A 21,789-nucleotide genomic window follows, 5' to 3' on the forward strand; every position below is an offset into this window, starting at 1 on the left:
AATGCAAGATTGATTCTTGAAGTTCTTAATCAGTGTTTACTCCCTCTCTTTTTGTGTTTATGGATTGAGGCAGAAAAAGGCAATTGCAGATGGAAACAGATGATGTTTTATATGCCCTGCAGAATAAGAAGACTGTGTCTGGAACAAAACTTTGTTACTGTTATGAAGGAGTTGTTTAAGACAGAAGGGTGCACAGGGTCATGTCATGATACTCTGGAAAACATGTGACCCATTTCCTATATGTTTGTAACTCACTGAAAGTCAGAACTGGAGTATTTAAAATGACGAATAAGAAATGTAGTGAGATCTTCCTAATAGGTAAACATCAGATTACCTCAGTGGGTGAGCAGGGAAAAAAAGATATGAAATGCTTTAAGTCATTCAGCGTATTCTGCCTGTACAGAAGTATTTAAAACTTAGTCATAAATGGCTTTATTTTTCTATTTATACTAATGCATTTTTCTCCTCTCTTCCCCCTCCATTCTTTTGTCCCTTCCACACACCCTGCTCCTCCCAGATACCTGACAGATTTTGAACCAATTCAGTGTCTGGGTCGTGGAGGTTTTGGAGTAGTTTTTGAAGCCAAAAATAAAGTGGACGACTGCAACTATGCTATCAAAAGGATCCGTTTACCTAACAGGTAGTGAATGAGTTTGTTGAGATACAGAAGTAATGAATGAGTGGTGGGATCCCATCCTACACTGAACCATCTGTTCCTGAACTAATTTCTCAGATATCACATTAGAATGAATGGCATTTTTTAATGGGGGGGCTGACTTAGTTTTGGCATCCAGAATTTGGCATATGTCATCACAGCAGAAGGGTGACCTGCTTGGCTAAAATATTTGCCTAGCAGGACCCTTGTGAGGATGCTGCAGCTACATGGGAACTGCTTTCATTTCCTTGCTGAATAGAGTCTTTGATAACAGGACCAGTTATTTGTAGTGCTGTTAATTTGCTTCTCTCCTTCCTCTCCTTACCTTTCCTATTCCACCTTCTCTTTGGTTTTTCTTTCCCTCACCAGCTTTTCTGACTCCATTTGTCCATTTGTTTCATTTTCTGGTCCCACAACTCCTACCTTTTCTTTCAGTCATAGGTGGTCAAGCCATGCTGCTGAATTATCCTACACAGAGCTTGCAGCAGTTCCTTTTAGTGGGAGATGGGAGACACTGCTTCTGGAAATCTCAAGTTAGAACAGCAACAGGCAGGCCAGTAGAGGGAGGGGGTAAAGCTATGAAATCTAGAATTACTATTTTTTTTTAATGTGTTAAATAAGCGTGACTATTTAAGATCAAAGGTTTTGCTCAGAAACTGAAGATAGCCTAAACTCTTCTTTTCCAAGCATTTTCAAACCCATTAAATAAAGCCATCTGACTTCATTTGATACAGTTATGGTCTTACAGAGAGATTATTTACTTCAATAAGATAGCAGGCTACCTGCTTTCCTCTCCATAGAGTGGAGATAGTCTTTATGCAGTCTCCTTATGTTGCACCAGTTTAAAAAGAAATACTAAGGTATTACTGTTTGTCGTCTTCTGTGTCAGTGTCTTCTACATCCCTGTAGAATATTGCTGTTTGGTGGTCTGTTTTTCTATCCTTGTAAACAGTTGAGAGCAAGATTAATCTTTTCTTCTCAGTTTTGCTGCCCATAATTATTTGAAAAAAGATGACTAAATACTTGGCTGTTATGAGCACATACTGCTCCCCCACACTTCTAACCTAAAGGAGTTGCTCTGGGGGCTTTAAGACATACTTTTGGTGTGAAGAGCGGTACTACTGGCCTGGTTTATACTGAGCTATCTTTGATTAAATTCCTTTGCAGAAATTTCTGTGCTATGTTGTTGCTTTATGTGACCATGTCTCTGTTTCTCTTCTCCTCACTCCAAATCCTAGGGAGCTGGCTCGTGAAAAGGTGATGAGGGAAGTCAAGGCGTTGGCCAAACTCGAGCATCCAGGTATTGTTCGGTATTTCAACGCGTGGCTGGAAGCTCCACCTGAGAGATGGCAGGAGAAGATGGATGAACAGTGGTTAAAAGATGAAAGGTAACTCCTGTTTTTTTTGTTTTAACAATTACATTTGAAGTTGTACACCAGCAGACCTGGAGAACTGGTAGATGATTCAGGAAAATGGTGAGACTGTAGGAAAGAGGTGGTTATTAACTTTGCCTGTCAACTTTCCAATTGAACAAGGTACAAATATATCACATTTGTGCATAGGGTCTCTCAATGTTTGGGTCCTCTGTGGTGTTAAGGTCCTTCTTTCAACTTAGTAAACATCTTGTAGTTATTAACTTAACTTCAGTAATTGAATCTTTGGGTTGTTGGAAGGTTGGAGCATTGCTACTATGATTAGGTTTTAAACTTTGGCATCTGTCCTCTGTTCCTTTCCACTGCTTTCCTCCTCTTTGTTGTTTTGGTGTAGATGGGTCTGATTCAGTACTCTAATGGTTTGATGAATTTATTTCAACATAAATCTATGAGGGATAATCAGAGTGGCAATTTATAAAGCTTGGTAGAAGGAAGTTAAAAACGGAAAATATAAATAGAAGGAGTTAGAGGATGTTAAGAGAAAAGGAAAAGTGGGTGTATGTTAATGTTTAATGAATGATGCCTAATACAAGACTATTTAGTAGTCTCATAATAACATCCTGACAATTTTTAGAATATAGCAACCTTTATGTTTCAAGCACGAAATTAACATTTCACAGCTGTAATTCTTCCAAGGCACTTTAAATAGTCATTGCAATGCCTGTTCTAAAGGGCTGAATTTTTTCAAGCTGAAGATGAGTCTGATTGCACATTGGGAATCCAGGCAGTAGAGCTTGCTAAATTTTCCTTTATCAACACTCTTGTCTCGATGAGAAAACATTATCCTCGCTAAGAAAAACAGATGCCAAATCCAGGTTATTGGTGATTCCCACACTTGGGTGGTTATTTGCCATTATGGTGTGACATGGTTTTCGGAGGTAGGACTTGATAAAACCTGGGCTGCTGAAAATGGATTTCCAGTGGGATGAAGTTCTGTAGCATTGATCACTCGATTTTCTTTTCTAGCACTGATTGGCCCCTCAGCTCTCCCAGTCCAATGGACGTCCCATCGTTTAAGATCAGAACAGAGCCGTTTTCTGCAAAGGAGCACATTGAAGTTATTGCCACTTCATCGGGGAGGGTGAGGTCTGTGGGAATACCCTGTGGGCAGTCTGATTCATCCGGAAGCCAGTTTTCTCCTCTGGAGTTTTCTGCCACGGATAACAGGGACCTCCACCAGTCTGAAGATCCACTATTAAACCTTCAGGACAGCGTCCTCACAGGCTGCGATGTAGAAGACAGTACCATCAACAACAACGAGCTGGGTCACTCCTTGGAAATCTGTTCTTCAGCTGTTCCTGTTGCGCACCTGAGGGAAGGAACCTCCTCCTCTATTGTGTTTGAGGATTCTGGTTGTGGAAATGCCTCTAGTAAGGAAGAGAAGATTGATGTTTCGCATGATGAAAGTCTTTCGGATAAGGCAAAAAGTACAAAGGAATCCGATAACAAGAAATCTGCTTCAGGAAGTCCCCTCTCTGTTTCTCCACCAAGGCCAACAAGTTTAAGCCTGGACCTTTCTAAAAATATTACAGAAAAAGTCAAGCCCACCTCTCCAAAGGTGTATCTTTACATCCAGATGCAGCTCTGCCGGAAAGAGAACCTTAAAGACTGGATGAGCAGAAGATGCATGATAGAGGAGAGGGAAAGGACAGAGTGTCTGCAGATATTTCTGCAGATAGCTGAAGCTGTTGACTTTCTGCATAGCAAAGGATTAATGCACAGGGATCTCAAGGTTTGTATTCATAGCTCACTGTAGGAAATGTGTTGATTTGGGTGTTTTTTTGTTTTATTTATTGGCATGATCATAACCGAGTGCCTAAACTTCATAAATTCTGGTTATAACTGATTATCTCGCTGGCTATGTGCTATAGGGAAATGTTTTCTCTTTTAGTACTGTGAGATTATCCTTGGAGCTCTCATAACTTGAATTATCTCTGCCTAAAGTATCTTAGAAAAGTCTCTGATGCTGTGAAATTCCTGAAACACCTGGTCTGACTCAAATGGCATCACAGGGTACTTGTCCTGCCACTGCATTACAAACTTGAGCATCAGCAGTTCCAGATTAGGCTGCTCCTGATATGGCAGTGCCAGGCTGTTGAGCTCAGTGTCAAGTTCTGCTTTAAGCTGAAAGATGATGAGTGTGTGGATCCAGGTAGAATTTTTCTGTATGTGGGAGTAATACGGCACTGGAGACAGATCCTGCTAAAATAGTTGACTCTTATCAGTGACCTCAGCTTGGGTGTTACAAAAACGGAGTTAACATCTGTGCAATAATCTGGAGGTGCAGTGCTCCAGGAAATAAACATTAATCATTCATTATTGCAATTGAAGTCTTTCTTACAGCAGGACTTCTTGTACCTGGCACAGATCAGCTGCATTTGTTTGATGGCACTTTTAATTTAAATTCTTTATCCAGGGTTGTTCGTTGCTGAGCTGTGTGGCAAAGCAAGCGATTTTGGATCCTGTTCTACCATGTCAAATGAAGCAGATAACTGGCAGTGTTAAGTTTATGGTTGAATTTAATCTTAAAGGTCTTTTCCAACCTAAATGATTCTGTGATTCCAAGTCTGGTATTTTCCTTTTTCTTCCTATAGCAATACTGCCCGGGAGCAGTGGTGTTACTCCTGGTTAGAGAAAGTAAAAATAAAGCATTGATGCTTTAGGATTGAAATGTGAACTGACCTGGAGTTGAATTCTGAGTCAATGCTGACTGTCATAATGCAGCTTTCTGAAGGATTCATAATCTTTTAAACGTCTGATAACATTTGGCCAGTTAAGACTGGGAAAGGTGGTTTTTACCTCTGGCATTTAATGTAACTGAAGTCAGGAGTAACTTTTTGCACCTCTTCTTCCATTTTGCTTCTGATCCTATGTTAGTGCCTAATCTTGCTGGAACTTCTAGCACTGGAAGTGTCAGTATGTGTTACCAAATGCCAGATTTTAATTGAAGAGCCCAGCTGAAGTTAAGTCTTATTACTGTAAGCTCTGAGAAATGGATTGCTTTTGCCAAGCAGCAGAGAGGCAGTCCCTGTTTCTCTTTGCTTATTTGAGGAGGCGTTAATGCTTACCTCAGTGGAGTAAACACTGAAATGATTATAACCATTTTTGTAGCTTCTCAGATGGTAATCATTTGGTATCAGTAGAAACTAAAGGAAAAAAAAGCCGTCTCAGATGTGGCAGTAAAAGGGGATTGAGATTCAGTAATGCTGAAAGGATATGTCAGAGTTAAAAAACTCACAACCCCATCCAAGCGTTGTCTTTCCTCGTTGGCATTAAGCAATTCCCTTGTACCAGTTATCTGAAAAATCTTTAGTATATGAGAAACTGAACAGAAAAGTAATTAAATCCCTATATTAATTGTTGCTAGACTTGTTAATGAATAACCTCTCTTACCGGTACTGTCACTTGTAACTCGCTGCAGTCTTTACTGAAGCTTCTGTAGATCTTCACTTAAAGCTGTGTTAGTCTTAATCAGCGCTTGTGTAGAGTTTTGTTGGAACATCCTAAAAGTTCAATGTTGGCAGCAATTCGAACAAGGGATTTTATTGTGTTTACTTGATATAAACAACCTGGAAAGGCTCCCCCTGAACACACAGCTTCCCCGCTGCAGAAAACTCCCCATGCGTGCATAGAGGTTATTCTCAGATCCTGGAAGTTTATTTGCCTGTTATTTGTTAATTTAATCATAGCAGCAGCCAGTGTATTTAATTATTTTTTTTTCCTATGGTGTTCAGAAGCTCCTTGGAACAGATCTCACCTGATTTTGTGATTTGTCCAAGAGATTGGCCGTGCAACCCTAAGTTCATGCCAGCACTAGTAAGCCAATAACCTGCAAAGCTGGATTGTGTTTGCTAGAGGCAGAGCTGATAGCAGAGGCCAGTTCTTGCTCCCACTGGCACCAACAAAAACTCTTTGACCTACGTGAAAATAAATTTGTATGCGTGCACATCAAAAGATTCAAGGAGATCTTTTAAATATTTAAATTAACAGTGCATGTTTTGATGCATTAATTAGGCTCCTACTCATCAGAGATACCATAATGACAAGGTGGCAAGAATTTAGGGAGGTAAGTGTATAGGTCAAATTCTTTTGAAGAAAATGAAGAACAGAAACAGAATGCTGTCTGTCAATGGAATGTACTGTTATTCCCAGGATAAGCTGTTGCTTATGCTTGACAGCTCAGAAGAAATTAGAAGTTTCATAGAACTGCATGAACGGGCTCAGATACATTTTGCAGCTTTAATTGAATTAAACAGTAGTCTTCCAAATGTGCGAGTAGCTTATATCTGGAAATATCGTATCTATGGAAAAAATGGGAACTCTTATTCTGATTGAAGAATGTGGAGAGAAATTTCTTTGTGCAAGTGGCAAGAGAACTGAACTAGAGGGTGGTTGTATTCTGATTTAAATCAAAATTGTGTGCATCTGCCCTAGACTTCCTCTTGCTGAATGTGCTCTTGATGGGTTATTTTTGTTCTCAGTTTGCGATAGCAGAGCCCATTCTCCTTAATTTGTAGAAACTCCATGCCAGCCCATTCAGAGTCTGTTTGCAACCAGAGAAGTACAAGAAATAAAACTCTCTGTTACAAAGAGTTTTGCTCTGTGAAGCAAGAGAGATCTTGTTGACTTCATGTGTGTTTGTTGGAGGAGGAGGAGAATGGAAATGAAGGCAAAGGGATACAAATCCCTAATGGAGACGTTTGTGCCTCGTGCATTCAAATTCTGATACAGAGATTTTTGACATGTGTGTGCAGTCAGAGGGTGGGTGCCATATAAATGCTTCAGAGAGAGCCTGGAGACGCTGTGGCTTTACAAGGCCATAGCTTTTGTGTGCTGAATGAGCTGTGACTCTAAAGGGCATGACATTCATTATGGGAAAATATAGCTTAAAATATAGGTAAGTCCTGGCTCAGAAGGCAGTTTTAGAGGCAGGATATGAGCACTGTGAAGCTAACAAGTTACATCTATTTTTCAGTAGTGCTTATCTGAGCTGTCCATTGCTTTAAAAAAACCCAGAAGCCTTGTTTCTCTCTTCCACAGAGCAGGTTTGTCTTTAACTGAGGAAGTCGGATGGACTTTGAAATAGGTCAGCTTTGCAGTCCTTTCATCTTGTGGAGAGATATTGCTCTGTATCTGTCTGCCTCCTCCTGTTGCAGGGTTTATGTCAACAAAGCATGGACCACGTCCTCCCAGCCTTGGAGGTCCAGGAGCAGAGCAGCTTGCCCAGCACCACCTGCCCCTTTACCACGTCTCGTCCATAATCCTGCTCCTTCTTCTACCCTGCAGGAGCAGAGTTTTCTTCCCCCAGAAAATGTGTGTGTCTGTCTTTATTTGTGACCAAAGTGGAATGGTCACATTTCAAATAAATGATTATTCACTGGGCATGTGCTGTTCTGTCAGCCACAGTGAAGTCTCTTAGGGAACCATCTGAGAAGTGCACCATTAGCAAGGGGAGACCTCAGTTCCAGTCTCCTTTATCAGTGGGTTAAGCCACAGATGGTGGTACCTGGCAAAAAAGCTAAAGGAGAGCTAAGCCAGATCATCACTGATGCTGATTTTCTGAATTGCGAAGTTCTTAAGCTGCTATCAGAAGTAAATTTTTAATTCTGTTACGCAAACAGCCATTCCCACAGTTAAACTGCACAGTACTGACCCAAAAGCAGACCCTGTTCCCAGGCTTCCAATGCATCTGTAATTTAACATTAAGATGACGTACTACGTGCTGGTTAATAACATGGCAAACAAGTTTAGCACTCAAAAATTAGAATAAAAACAGACCAGGAGTCAGGACTCCAGCACCTGGTGTGAATTTGCCATGTGATGGAGAGCTGGGTAACTTCTCTGTGCCGTTTCCCACAGCCGTTGACTTCTGTGTATGTTACTCAGTGCACAGATGTAGTGGTAGTAAACCTCAACTGGATGACAAGAAATGAGCAGTCTGAGTTTCAGGAAGGGAGACTATTTAATGCAAAAGTAATTCCTTTTTCTGGAATAACTAAGAGTCTTAGCTGGTTCTGCTATGCCTGATGTTTAATGAGCATTAAAATGCCTTGGCAGCAAGGCTTATCTGAATTAGAACAAAGTGCTGTATCTACTGAAACACAGAGACTTATGTATTGTTTCCATATGTTTTTCTTTTCACCTGTTTGTTTTCTCAGCCTTCCAATATCTTTTTCACGATGGATGACATAGTGAAGGTTGGGGATTTTGGACTGGTGACTGCAATGGACCAAGATGAGGAGGAGGAATCGGTACTTACCCCAATGCCAGCTTATGCCAGGCACACGGGACAAGTGGGGACCAAACTCTACATGAGCCCAGAACAGGTTTGTGCTCTCTGCTCTACAGCTGTATCTGGCAGTGCCCGGAAGACACCTGAATTCCCGGGAGCTCAAGGATCAGGCACTCTTTCTACTAAACTGTTGCAATCAAATTACTTAAATTCTTTCTCATCAAAGTGGAGTTTTAAGCTAAATTGAATTCCAAAATTAATATTTTAATAAGTATATTAGCAAAAAAGTGGATAATGATTTGTACTTAGATGCATTCATTTATCTTGCTTTAGTAGAAGGATACCTGTATACATTCAAGTTAATTGGGCAAGGACACACTATTGTACATGAGGTTTAAGTAAGTTGCAACATTTTACATGACAGTTGGGTCTCCAGAGAGGAGCTGATGATCAGGACCTTGCTCACCCATGCCCATTTGATGAAATTTGCCTGCCCTGTAGTTCTCAGCTCTGCACAGGGCTGATCACTTCCATATGTTGACTTGAAAAGGGGTGGTTTACATTGTATATAATTACATACAATGAGTAGCTTGATTGACCTAACCCTAATTTTGGATTTTCAGATCTGTGGGAACACCTATTCGCACAAAGTGGATATCTTCTCTTTGGGACTGATTCTCTTCGAGCTGCTTTACCCTTTCAGCACGCAGATGGAGAGGGTCAGGGTACGTATAGGACTGGATTATCCTCAGTTTGATCATTTGTCTAGAACAGCTATTCGCTTGGTGAAACACTTGCAAGAGGTTCTCCTCAATGTTGAAAAAGCTTTGCAATTAGGAGCACAACTTCTTTGTCAGCCTTGTCCAGACCCCCTGAATCACTGCAAATAAATTGCAGTCTTCCTAATGTGTGCAGTTGAATTGAGGCCTTAATTTCTGTACAAAACTCCTCTGTTGTCAAGCCAAGTAAGAGAAACTATTGAACTAGGATATCCAAGAACTCAAGCAACAAATATAGCTTGTGACTTTAAGCCTACCAGCTTGTTTTTCATTCAAGAACTGGAACCATGCTGTGCATTTTTATAATTTCTTCCTTCGTTTGCATCTGCAGTGCTTTTTCACCCAAAGCACTTAGAAAAAAGGAAGAACAGTTTGTTTTTTGTAAGCCATAGCTGTGAGTCTCATTCAGCTTCAAGCACTATCGTCCCAATATTTGACGATTTTCATTGCATCAGCTGTAAATTTGGGAGGTTTGATAGTGTATAATTACTCTTCCTTGCTGCTAAAAACGCATCAGAGATCCTTTTTGATCAGGAACAAGTTCATAGAGAACAGGGGCTACAGCCAGAAAGGTTTTTCCTCTTGTATAAAGAGACCAGTGACCTATGGAGGCAAGAAAGAGTCATCATAATCTGGATTTATAATTTGCATGTGTTTGGGGTGTTTAAATTCTCAAGTGAAGATGGAGTGTTTTTAACAGAGTTGTAAGCAGCAGCTTGAACCACACCATGAATGCAGCCTGACCGAATGCTTCACCTGTGCTGGTGTTGTGTTCTCTTGCTTAAAATGCTTTGGCTTTTCATGGTACAAAGGAGGAGGAATGAGAGGGCTTAACTTGAACCCCTTGCACAGGAACCAGTTTCAGTTTCCCTAAATAAAATCAGTTTTACTGAAACACCCAATAATGAGCTATCCTGGATTCTCAAGATCAGTTTCTGTCCTGAGTATGGAAGCAATACAAGTAATCAGAGTGAATCCTAAATTGCATCTAATTCTGATGTTTTACTTCATAAAAGGGTAAAAAAAGAGCCCTAACTCCCCATGATTACTACTGTCATTCCACTCTTTTTGAGAAAATCAAAAAGAAACCTCCACCCCTTTATTGTCAAATTCTAGAGTTTAGCTACTTTAGTTGTTGCTTCTCCATTGTTACACTGAAGTTTTCATTGGGACCAGCAATGACGAAGCAAACCATGCCCTGCCTGAGCAGGGAGCCCAGCAGATCCTGGGAATCTGAGCCAACGGGCTGGAAGCATCCTCAGAGGAGGAGCACAAGAGCTGCCTCTGTCTCAAGCTGTCAGCAGGCTGTGCCCATGCAGTTTATTTCCAAATTAGATATTTGAAAACAGACCACTAAATGCAGACTGGATTGGTAGAGAAAAAGTACAATTATTTGAAGAATTCTATTGTCATGAAACATTTGTCTTGAACAGGAGTTTGACTGTTGCCCGTCACTGTTCACTGGTCAGTTTATACTTTCGGTGGAGTAATAATGAATTTTGTTTTCACTTTAGATTTGTTATGTTTTGTGCTCAAACTTTTGCAAAGGGAGATCTTTCCTAGAAGAAATGAAGTGCTAAATATTGTCCTTCTGTACTACAAACTTGCTAAAGTGGGGCACGGGTTGCTGGAAATTACAGAATTTGCAGGATGACCATGAGCCAGCACTGTGCCCTTGTGGCCAAGAAGGCCAATGGCATCCTGGGGTGTATCAGGAGGGGGGTGGTTGTAGGTCGAGAGAGGTTCTCCTCCCCCTCTACTCTGCCCTGGTGAGACCGCGTCTGGAATATTGTGTCCAGTTCTGGGCCCCTCAGTTCAAGAAGGACAGGGAACTGCTGGAGAGAGTCCAGCGTAGGGCTACAAAGATGATCAAGGGAGTGGAGCATCTCCCTTATGAGGAGCAGCTGAGGGAGCCGGGTCTCTTTAGTTTGCAGAAGAGGAGATTGAGGGGAGACCTCATTCATGTTCATAAATATTTAAAGGGTGAGTGTCACGAGGATGGAGCCAGGCTCTTCTCGGTGACAAACAATGATAGGACAAGGGGTAACGGACACAAACTGGAACACAGGAGGTTCCACTTAAATTGGAGAAGAAACTTCTTCTCAGTGAGGGTGACAGAGCACTGGAACAGGCTGCCCAGAGAGGCTGTGGAGTCTCCTTCTCTGGAGACATTCAAAACCCACCTGGACGCCTTCCTGTGTAACCTCATCTGGGTGTTCCTGCTCCGGCAGGGGGATTGGACTGGATGAGCTTTTGAGGTCCCTTCCAATCCCTAACGTTCTGTGATTCTGTAAGGTAGCCTGCTGCAAATAAAACTGTGTGCCCGAACATGGGAAAATCACTGTCACTAGATGGAGCTGATGGGCTTGCTCTGGAAGAAACACTGAAGGGGAGCAGCTGCCTCGTGAGGACACAAATACACATCATGAACTGCTTTCAGAACTGTGGATAGGTTTGGTTTTTCTTCATTGGGCTGATTTGTTTGTATAGTTTGCATATTCTTGAAGAATAATAGAGTAATACTATAGAAGAATGGTACTTTGGAAAAGTGACTTTTTTTTTTTCCTTAATATTTTTTGCAGACCTTAAGTGATGTTAGAAATTTGAAGTTTCCACCACTGTTCACTCAGAAATATGCACAGGAGGTAAGCACATATGTACTTAATATAATAATTGTAGCTTTTCTCTTTGTTTTCCAATTGTTTGGCAAGTAAAAATGAAAAAAAACCACCAGCTTTTGTGATAAGACACGTTTCTCTATCCATGTACTTTTAACTGTATGTCAAAGCTATAACACTACAGTACCATGGATTTCTGTCACGCAGTTTACCTCCAGTAGCTATATAATATTACCTCGCTTCCCTTTGAGATTTGATACCATTGAGTTTGCATGCATCCTGACATGATTTCTTGCAATAAATCCATATTCACAGAGAAAGTGCAGATTTCTGGGCAGGTAAAGGGGAGCCTTTGGGTAGCACCATGGCTGTATGGGATCTCACTCCAGGAACTGGATCTCTCAATGGGGAAACTATTGAGCAAATTGTGCTGTGTTCTTATTAGTCAGATCTTTAAAGTGATACGGGTGCAGATAGAGAGGAAGGGTGATGTACTAAACCTCCAATAAAAAGCTGAGATGCTTTCAGGTTTTCATGGCTTTTCAGCAGCTAAATGAGACTGAGCTTTCTTGCTTTACAGCTGCAGGCTGCCTCAGGGAATGTGATGTGCTGTGCTCAGCTGGAGCAGGACACTGTAATTCTGATTAAATTTGAGACAAATGTTCAAAGTACCTGTATATTTAAAGGAAAACCCTTAATTCACCATGAAAAATTACTCTGTAGCTTATACGTGAAGCTAAAATTTACTCATAAATTGTAATCATATGTTTTTAAATGCTTTCAAATGCAAATTAATGTAAAGGTTTCATAACTGTTGAATCTTGGGTCAGATCTCATTTGCCAAATCGATGGTAGTCCTTGACAGTAAAGACAGTTTAGTGGATGCACAGTGAAACGTTTGCAGATGTTTAATGTGTTTCTAGGTACTGTGCCAAAGCACTCATACCTGAATTACTGAGAAAGGAACTGGGGAGATTTTCCACTTGCTCGTACAGCCACAGTTGAAGTCAGAGCGTTAAATAAGAAAGCATTTATGAATTGGTTCACGTAACACATGTCCTGTTTTCTTTTAGTACACCATGGTGAAGGAGATGCTCTCTCCAAGTCCCACTGAAAGACCAGAGGCTGCAGCAATCATAGAAAATCCCGTATTTGAAGACTTGGAGCTCCCACCAAAACCAGTGCTTAGGCAGAGGTCACGGACAATGAGTTTATCAGGAAATAAGCATTCAAGACAACCAAGCAAATAATTATCCTCAGGATCACTTCTTCCACTCGGCAGGTTTCACAGGGATTGTTCAGCAGAAGGATCCTTTGATGCAGAATGTCTCTCTTGGAAATAGTTTACTTAAACTTTTTTTTCCCCCATGTTTAATATAGAAGACGTGTTGGATGGATTTTCGTTTACTTTGACAGCCAACAAAAGCCAGTAACCACACCTTTCACATTCCATTTTTCTTACCTTAGCTCTCCTAGGCGGGTGGGTCCAGCTACTGTGCTTACCAACGTTGTGCTCCATTATCGCTTTTTGGAGGGGTTTGTTGGGGTTTTTTTTGAAGCTTGTAAATGTCAGCTTGCTGGGTAAGTGAGAGATCTGTAACATGTAAATAGAATTAAAATACTGTATTTTTATAGAGCAAATTACAGTCTCTAAGCCTAGTGAGTCTTTATCCAGATCACTTGGTCTTTGGTGAAATGAAGATGATTTTGAAATGAATTATGACTCTGTTTTTGTCCCTGGTGAGTAAACTGGGAATCTGCACTATTTTTAAAGCAAAAAAGTACCACAGTTGTACATACTGTCACTCTCCATAGCCAGTCATTAGAGGAAATCATTTCATACTTCTGCACTATAGTAGATCTTAGGGAATGCATTTTATACAGATAAACCTGTAGAGAAGGAAAAGGAACTTTTTGCCATTTAAAAGAGGGGTTTTATAGGCAGTGGTTGGAAGAGCCATAGTAAAAATTATGTACAAAAATGTCGTGATTCTGAAAATTTAAACCTAATGAAGTCATACGTGTCGTATGTAATCTTGTAGATTTGTACTTTTTAAAAAAAAAAAATCAACTGGTAGGCCTTTGTGTAATCTGCTAATTTAACTGCCTAACGCCACGCTTTTCTTTCTCATTGTAAATATGTTAATTTTTATTTATAAAATACAGAATCAATCCATTTGGGTTGGTGGTGTACAGAACGCACTTGCTACGATTGTTGAGTGCATTAATTATTGTGACTTCTTTCAAGTCTAAATGATTTAATAAACTTTTTTTATTTATAAAAAAAAAAAAATCTATATACATTGGTAGTTGTATCTGTTCAAAGCCTGGCTCGGTGCATGCTGCAGATGGCAGCCTGGTGCTGTTGGAAGACGGGCACCACGTTTCTGTAGTTGCTTTGCTTTCCTGTGCACGGGATGATGCAAACACAAATACTCTGCTTTTTGGTGAGACACTGTCAAAAGAAAGGAGGGAACGGAGCTTTCCTAAACTAAACGGATCATGGAGGCAATCTCTCAACTGCTAACAGGGATAATTCTTACACTATTACAACTGTTTTTGCATAAACGCATTTTCCTGTTTTGCAGGCTTAAATTTTAAGTTGTAGTCCTCAAACCAGTTTCTTAACAAGATGCTGGGCTCAAATCCTCTGGCAATCACTGTGCTGTGGTGTGACACTACGACCAGCACTTAAACCGGCTGACACCCTGCAGCCTTATGATAAGGTACAAGTGGATTACAAAGATTGTCTTCCCTCCGCTCTTGGGTAACTCTCCTAGAGCCTGAATTGTCCAGTTGAAGCCAGAATGCTGCAGTGAATATTTGATCAAAACCAACTTTATTGGGTTTAGTTGTGTTAAAACAGAAGACAGTTAAGTGTGTCCTCTTCTCTTGGACTTCCCTGTTAGCATCAGCTATAAATGTACCGTTAAATGGCCACGTTTGAAACCCCTCAGACTTCCCTGCCAGTTCAGTGATTACAGATGGAGCACAAGAAATTAGGAATAAGGTATTTTTAGCTTGCTGTGTATCTGCGCTGGAGGTGAACAGCTGCCTATTCCAAGGGCCCTGCAGCACTTCAGTACCAAAATGACATACGTGTTCACACCAGGTGCGTCTGTGTGCCCCAGGATGTTACACTTGCCCCCAAAGACATGCCCAAATCCTGCGCTGCATGGTGCATGCCCAGCCACAAAAGCACCCTGGCCACGCTCAGCTCTGAACTCTGTCACTCTTAGCTTCTCCTAGCACTGTGTGTTGGGTTGTGCTGTCCCTACCTTTGCTCCTTTTTGCTCCAGGGTTTGGTTTTCCTCTGAACTCAGGTCTTGCCTGCAAGCCCTCATTTCTCTGCCTCTGGAGCCTCCACTTCTTCTGTCCCACTGGAGGAAGAAGAGGACACATCTCTGTGCTGTGAAACATCCACCTGGGCTTTAACACCCACTGGTTTTCCAGCTCTGCAGAACCAGGCTACCCAGAGTGGGATGCACCTCCCATGTGGTATTTCTTCAAGTCAGGTTTTTATTATACTACACTTGCCTGTCCCATCCCTGTCCTCCTGCCACATGAGCCTTGGTCCTGGGCTCTGCTGTATTGTGTGGCACCATGGTCCTCACCTGTTGTTGCAGAGGATGTTGCCAGAATGATGTGGGTTGGAAGGGACCTTAAAGCCCCCCAGTCCAACCCCCGTGGGCAGAGACACCTCCGCCAGCCCAGGTTGTTCCAGGCCCCATCCAACCTGGCCTTGGGCACTGCCAGGGAGGGGGCATCCACAGCTTCTCTGGGCAACCTGGGCCAGTGCATCACCCCCCTTCACTCCCTTCTTTTTCTTACGTCTGTCTGGTCCAGCAAGGCTCTATGGCTGCACTCATAGCATCACGGCTTAGACATCACAGTGCAAAACACACAAGGAATAACTCCTCTTCGCACCCACTGTTTGGCTGGTGTTGGTCACCTGTAGCCCCCTTTGAACTCCCTGGGCATTCAGTGCTCTTGGTGTTACAGAGAAATGTTTCAGCAAGTCTCACATATCTCCTAGGGTCTGGAACAGGATATTCCCTTCCAGAATTAAGAAGGAAACTCACAGATAATGCATAGAAAGACACTGAAGCAATAATCTTAGACTTGACAAACAGTACCTACACTGTCTATGCACATAGAGTATTTCTCCAACCCGTTCCTGTCTGCTGCTGAAAAAAAACACCAAGCCTGAAACTGGAAAGCTCTGAACCTCTCAGTGTATCAGAAACAAGCACACTGAACCCTGAGCAGCAGCCCAGACTGTGGGAAGCACAAGCAGCTGAACCATGTGCTGCCTTTGAGAAGTGACCTCTGCTCTTTGACCGCATCCCTCTTGCCAACTCCCATGCACAGATTGACACACATGGAGTTACAAAAACCAGTCAAATTCGTAATGTGAGCTGCACGATGAGAGCTATAGTGCCTTGACAAGAGAGAAACACTGTCCCATCTTAAGCTGTAGATCACCAGGATGCACATAAAGACAAGTTCACATTATCATACTGATTTTTTTCCCCCAGCATGAAGACTGAATTTGTTTTAGGAAATGCTCATTAAAAAAATAATTACCCGGGAAGGAATTAGCTCCATTAGGTATAACAAATTGCCCCTAAAATATCACAGTTCCTTATTCATAAAACTCTGGAAGATGAAGAAATGCATCTTTGTCATATGCCCCCAGCTGTAATATTCCAGCCCCTCTTCCTACCCATTATTTTCCCATTAGGATGTGCTCTGGCACTTTCTGTACCACCACCTCCAGCAACCAGTCCTGAATCTCCATTACTTGGGTTTGCCCTTCAGAGCACCACTGGGCACTGGCACAGCAATGGTGTATTCTAGGTCTGGAGCAGTCTTGGAAAACGTGGCTATGGACACCATGTCCTCCCCAATGTCCACCTGAGACCTGTGCCTGCAAACCAGCAGCTTCTTCAGGGCCCGTTGGAAGTCCCGGTTCAGGAAAGCGTAGAGCATGGGGTTGATGGTGGAGTTGCAATACCCCAACCAAGTGATGATCTTGAAGGTGTCGACCAAGACCGTGCTAGTGGAGTTGGTCCCCCTCGCAGCGAGCCACACGTTCAGGACAAAGTACGGCAGCCAGCACAGCACGAAGACCGAAATGATAATGCTGATGGTCCGTGTGGCCTTGTTCTCCAGCTGCAGGTGGTTCTGCCGCTTGCTGTTGGGGTGGTAGTGGATCTCCAGGGTCTGGGACATGATACGAGTGGCCTTGAGCCGCGAAGCTCGGTAGATGAAGAAATACATGCTGCACATGACCATGAAGGGAACGAAAAACGCCAGAGCAGAAGCCACGATGGCAAAAATCCAGTTGGTGACAAAGATGCACTCTCTGCCTGCATCAAAGTCCACCCCGGGGATCTCGTTCCAGCCTTGCATGACGGGAAGGAAGGAGATGAGGGAGGAGTACACCCAGACCGTGCAGGTCATCACGATGCACCTGCGGAGTGAAAGAGAGAGGGTCTGAGTAATTTGGAGGCGAGAACATCCAGTACGACTTAATCCCCATGGTAACCCGTGCGGGATAGCGCTGCTCAGCAGTCCCACGGGGCTCGGAGACGGGGAAAAAACTGGGGTACACCAAGTCCATGCATGACTATCTCTAACGACTGGGTAATTGGGTCTGTGGTTTACAGAATCAGAGTTGGCGTAAGGAGTGCTCTGAGCTGGCTGAAAAGAGAGAAGGGAAAAGGATTTTTGCTGATACTTAAAAACAGCAGCATGTAGATTTTTCTGTTTGGTTTCAGCTTTGCCATTATCTTGCCCTCTGAGAAGCACCAAGGTTGGAGCTGATGGATCCTCACAACCCCTCGCTCTGTGCTGCGCAGCCCCCTCCTCATTTTGACAACTACTCTGTAAATCATACACAGCAAGAGTTACAGTGGGAAAAACACCGCAAAAGAGCCTGAACCCACCTTGCAAAGCACCCCGCAGCTGCAGCATCCTCTCTGCCCATCCTCAGACAACTTTCCCTACACTGTAGCCGTCATTTCACCTGAAACCTTGGCAGGAGCTTAGAAACACCTCCTGTTTCCTCTGCCTTTCACCCATTAATATAACTTCAGAAAACCTTGTGAGTCTAAGAAGAGGAAGACTACTGCTACCTGCATTTTTCTGGCTGTGATTTCCCCTAATCCTTGGGAAAATTCTTATGAAACGCCTGCAAAGGGCAGAGGTTGTAGGTACAAGTCAGCCCACACCACTGGTTTCTACCCCATTTTCCATCCTTAACTCAAGAAGTGCTCTCCCAGAGGGACCATCAAAGCAGCTCACCTGTGTTCTCCTTTTCTCCTGCGCCATATTAAACATTTTCTGCAGAGTTTCAAATGGTGCCAAGATCCTTCTCCCACACCGCTCTGCATTTGGGCAGCACCCGCCAACAACTCGTTTGGTCCCTGGTCAATGCTGGCCATGGCCAAGTGAAAATTTGGAGGGACCCAAAGTGAGGAGCAACTCCACTCACCTGCCACGGGACATAAATGGTGCCAAGATCCTTCTCCCACACCACTCTGCATTTGGGCAGCACCTGCCAACAGCTCATTTGGTCCCTGGTCAATGCTGACCATGGCCAAGTGAAAATTTGGAGGAACCCGAAGCGAGGAGCAACTCCACTCACCTGCCACGGGACATCCTCCGTGAGTAGTGGTACGGAGTCACCACGGAGCAGTATCTGTCCAGGCTAATGAAGCACAACGTGACGATGGACGCGGTGCAGAACATGACGTCAAAGGAGATCCAGACTTTGCAGAACAGCTTCCCGAACAACCACATCCCCGTCACCTCGTAAATGATGCTGCCAGAGGGAAAGGGGTAAAAACCAAAGCGAGAAGGACTGATTTAATGCATTTCTTCAAGGTAATGTCATATTTCAACACAGAGGCATTAGACGTGGGCGTGCAGCATAGGGAGGCTCAGTTAGGCAGCAACACAAGGCTATAACCCATAGGTGGGTCATGAATGAAGACAGTCAAACCTACACTCCATGTCTGCACTCTGTTACAAGTGGGTGCCTTGAGAGAGGTGCTTCACCCCGCAAAGCTGCCCAAATTTACATCTGCACAGCTTTTCCACTGCCCTGTGCAGCACAGACTTTTATGAATTCTCCCACAATTCCTGGGGCATGGAAGATGCTCACTGCTTCAAGAAATTCACTTTTCATCTGGTCCCATCCTTCAAAACTAAAGGATTTCAATGCTTGGTTTAAGAAAAACAAATAGATGCAGTAGGAAGCCTATGCAGTTTCTATGTTTTATAGCTCACAAACACCTCAGTGAGGTAAATGCATCAGCAAAAAAGCAGACATTATGCCAAAACTATTCCTAACAAAATCAAGAGGAGCCTGTAAGAAGTGAGCAGTAAAGGAAGGACCATATGGCAGCTGTAGGAAGGCTGATGCATGTTTCTGTAGCGTTCAATTAGATGCCATTTGCTTCCCCTGTCTTTCCCCAGCTTTCTGCAGCTCCCAGGGTGCTGCCGAAATAACCATTGTGTGTGAATTTGATGTGAAAGGCTGAGCGAGTACCTCGTCCTGCAAAGCTTTAATTGTCCCGTAACTTCACAGCTTGCTGGTGAAACACAGCGAAAGCAGGGCTGCTGCGCTGCAGGGTGCTCAGGTGGGCTCTGGCCTCCAGCAAGGGCAGAGAGAGCCAATGCGATGTCAGGGGCATTCGGGACCAGCCCCTGTGCTGCATCTTATCAACAACAGCTCATTGTAATGACTTGTGAAGGCTGTTTCCCTAGAATCATTACAGTTGGAAAAGGCCTCCAAGATCATCAAGTCCAACCATAAATCTAACACTGCCAAGTCCACCATTAAACCACGTCCCTAAGCACCACATCTATACATCTTTTAAACACCTCCAGGGATGGGGACTCCACCACCTCCCTGGGCAGCCTGTTGCAGTGCTTGACCACTCTTTCAGTAAAGAAATTTTTCTTAATATCCAATCTAAACCTCCCTTGGCACAAATTGAGGCCATTTCCTCTCGTCCTATCACCTGTCACTAGGGAGAAGAGACCAACACCCACCTCTCTACACCCTCCTTTCAGGCATTTGTAGAGGGTGATAAGGTCTCCCCCCTCAGCCTCCTCTTCTCCAGACTGAACAACCCCAGTTCCCTCAGCCGCTCCTCACAGGACTTGTGCTCCAGACCCCTTACAAAATCCTTACATGTACACAGAGAGGGGAGGTGGCCTTTGTCCCAGTGTCAACACTGCCAGGTATCCATGTGCACTGCAGTCACACAACAGGGGCAAAATAATTCCTCCAAGAGCAGCGAATTCCATGTGTTACCCCACTGCACATTGCCATCCCTCTGGTCTGTGTATGCAGGCAAAAGATTTATTTTGCAATGTCAGCAGCCATTCCCACACACTCCGCTGGTACACTGCTTGAGCCAGAAGGAGCAATCAAAATTCTGGGTTTCACCAAGAATGTGAAGAATAACAGCTTTGCAATAGCCGTTCAAGCTCAGAAATATGAAAACATTTGTTTTCTTACACTAGTAAGGAGAGGGTTTACTTCTCCCTCTCATGACGAGAGAATAAAAGATAAGGTTAAAGAAGTGTAAAATAAAAAGCACAGAGTTTAAATCCACTGATTTCAGTACTCGTTCTTGACTAAGAATAGTGAGGGAAAAGTACACTCCACTACCTTTGAGATGCAGGCAGGATCAACACAGTCATGGCAGTCAATGCTGACACACCAGTGACATCCACATCTCACATCCCACAGACACTCAGTGCATGCAAAATCAGCCAGCAACCGTCTTGCCCCCTGTGCAATGCAGAGCCAGTCTTGGGAGAGGGGACTGGAGTCACCTGAAGAGCTGGATATCTCTATAGCCAACAGAAAAAATACCCTTGGGAAGTCTTTTCTCTCCAGTCGTTACAAAAGGACCTGTTATAAAGGGTAGGGAAACTGAGGCACACACCATCACTGACTCACAGTTAAGCTCTTTGGGGAGCCCAGCCCTTGAACTTCCAACCAGCCTCACTGAAACCCTCTGACCGTACCCGACCAACACCTCTTACCTAAAGGGCATGACCAGACAAGCGACGAGGAGGTCCGCCATGGCCAAGGACATGATAAACATGTAGGTGACAGTGCGCAGCCTTTTTTCCACCACCGGGCAGAGGAAGACCACTGTATTTCCCAGAAGCGTGATCAGATCAATGAGAGTCAGTATCAGCCCAATGACCACCTCCTGGAGGCCGATCCCTGCCCGGCTGCCACCTCCTTTCACAAAGGAGGAGGCAGGAGCAGAGAAATTAGAGAGCCAAGATTCATTCTGGTCCATCAGCATCTTCCCACTGGTAAAATCTGAAGGAGAGGAAAGGGGAAAAAAGCAAAAGTGAAGACTTTAATGCACATGACTTGGAGGTCTATGAAAGGAAGTGCAGAAATAATGTTTATGTTTCATTTACTTCAATAAAGATCCACACACCCTGCTGCGTCTGTGCCATCACTGTCCCATGGTTATCAGTTTGTTAGCAGTGCGTGAAATCCCGAGGGCGAGGATAAATGTGCAGCGCTGGCAGAAGTCCTTCATGGCAACTAAAAGCCTTCCTGTGAAGGAAAATGCATCATAAGTTGAAGTGTGATACAAAAAAAAAAATAAATAAATTAAAAAACCCAGAAATGTACTGAGGGCAGAGAGAGGACAAGCAAGCAACCAAAATCCAAAACTAAAGCAGTGCTAAATACTGTTGAGCCATGGCCACAAAATATGGGCTTGGACTGGATGGTCTTTAAGGTCCCTTCTGACCCAAACTCCTCCATGGTTTCTGTGTTCTCATCATTATCTCTGCTCCCACAGACCAGGAGAGGCTGCTGGTGTGGGCTGGCTGCTTTCATAACCCCATTGCTCAGTTTGGGTTCTGCCCTGCATGGTCCTGGTGCTTTTTTAGGCTCTGAAGTTGTGTTTTATTGCCATGGTGGGCAGCTCCATCCAAAGCTACCAGCAACCATGCAGGGAGCTTCATGCAAGGAACCAAGTAATTGAGGTGCTTCAGGTGGACTTTGGACTGATGTCCC

At 43.4% G+C, this 21,789-nt stretch overlaps 2 protein-coding genes across 2 annotated transcripts in view; one reads left to right on the forward strand and one right to left on the reverse strand.

Annotated features, from left to right (window-relative positions):
• EIF2AK3 (eukaryotic translation initiation factor 2-alpha kinase 3) overlaps window positions 1–12,967 on the forward strand; it is a gene marked incomplete at its 5' end in the record, with an annotated part of 37,370 nt that extends 24,403 nt beyond the window's left edge. Inside the window, 7 exons of the mRNA XM_010185818.1 lie at window positions 518–640; window positions 1,894–2,043; window positions 3,055–3,820; window positions 8,247–8,414; window positions 8,944–9,045; window positions 11,682–11,744; window positions 12,791–12,967. Coding sequence (XP_010184120.1) covers window positions 518–640; window positions 1,894–2,043; window positions 3,055–3,820; window positions 8,247–8,414; window positions 8,944–9,045; window positions 11,682–11,744; window positions 12,791–12,967 — 1,549 coding nt within the window. The remainder of the gene's footprint in view (window positions 1–517; window positions 641–1,893; window positions 2,044–3,054; window positions 3,821–8,246; window positions 8,415–8,943; window positions 9,046–11,681; window positions 11,745–12,790) is intronic.
• Window positions 12,968–16,517: 3,550 nt separating this feature from the next.
• Window positions 16,518–21,068, reverse strand: LOC104541699 (octopamine receptor-like). The gene is made up of 3 exons (XM_010185819.1): window positions 20,787–21,068; window positions 18,370–18,546; window positions 16,518–17,193 (listed from the first exon to the last, which is right to left on the reverse strand). The coding sequence occupies exons 1-3, from the start codon at window positions 21,056–21,058 to the stop codon at window positions 16,518–16,520; spliced, it is 1,125 nt and encodes a 374-aa protein (XP_010184121.1). The 5' UTR covers window positions 21,059–21,068.
• Between the last annotated feature and the right edge of the window lie 721 nt (window positions 21,069–21,789).

The sequence above is a fragment of the Mesitornis unicolor genome, unplaced genomic scaffold (genome assembly GCF_000695765.1).
Source record: "Mesitornis unicolor isolate BGI_N332 unplaced genomic scaffold, ASM69576v1 scaffold4616, whole genome shotgun sequence".
Classification (NCBI taxonomy): domain Eukaryota; kingdom Metazoa; phylum Chordata; class Aves; order Mesitornithiformes; family Mesitornithidae; genus Mesitornis; species Mesitornis unicolor.

Bases quoted from the DNA above. Each gene is read 5' to 3' on its own strand.
- LOC104541699 (XM_010185819.1), bottom strand. From the start codon at position 21,058: ATGCTGATGGACCAGAATGAATCTTGGCTCTCTAATTTCTCTGCTCCT. The intron at 18,547-20,786 runs GTAAGAGGTGTT...TCCCTCTGGCAG, and splicing joins TGTCTGGTCATGCCCTTTAG to CATCATTTACGAGGTGACGG. The intron at 17,194-18,369 runs GTGAGTGGAGTT...TTCACTCCGCAG, and splicing joins CGGAGGATGTCCCGTGGCAG to GTGCATCGTGATGACCTGCA.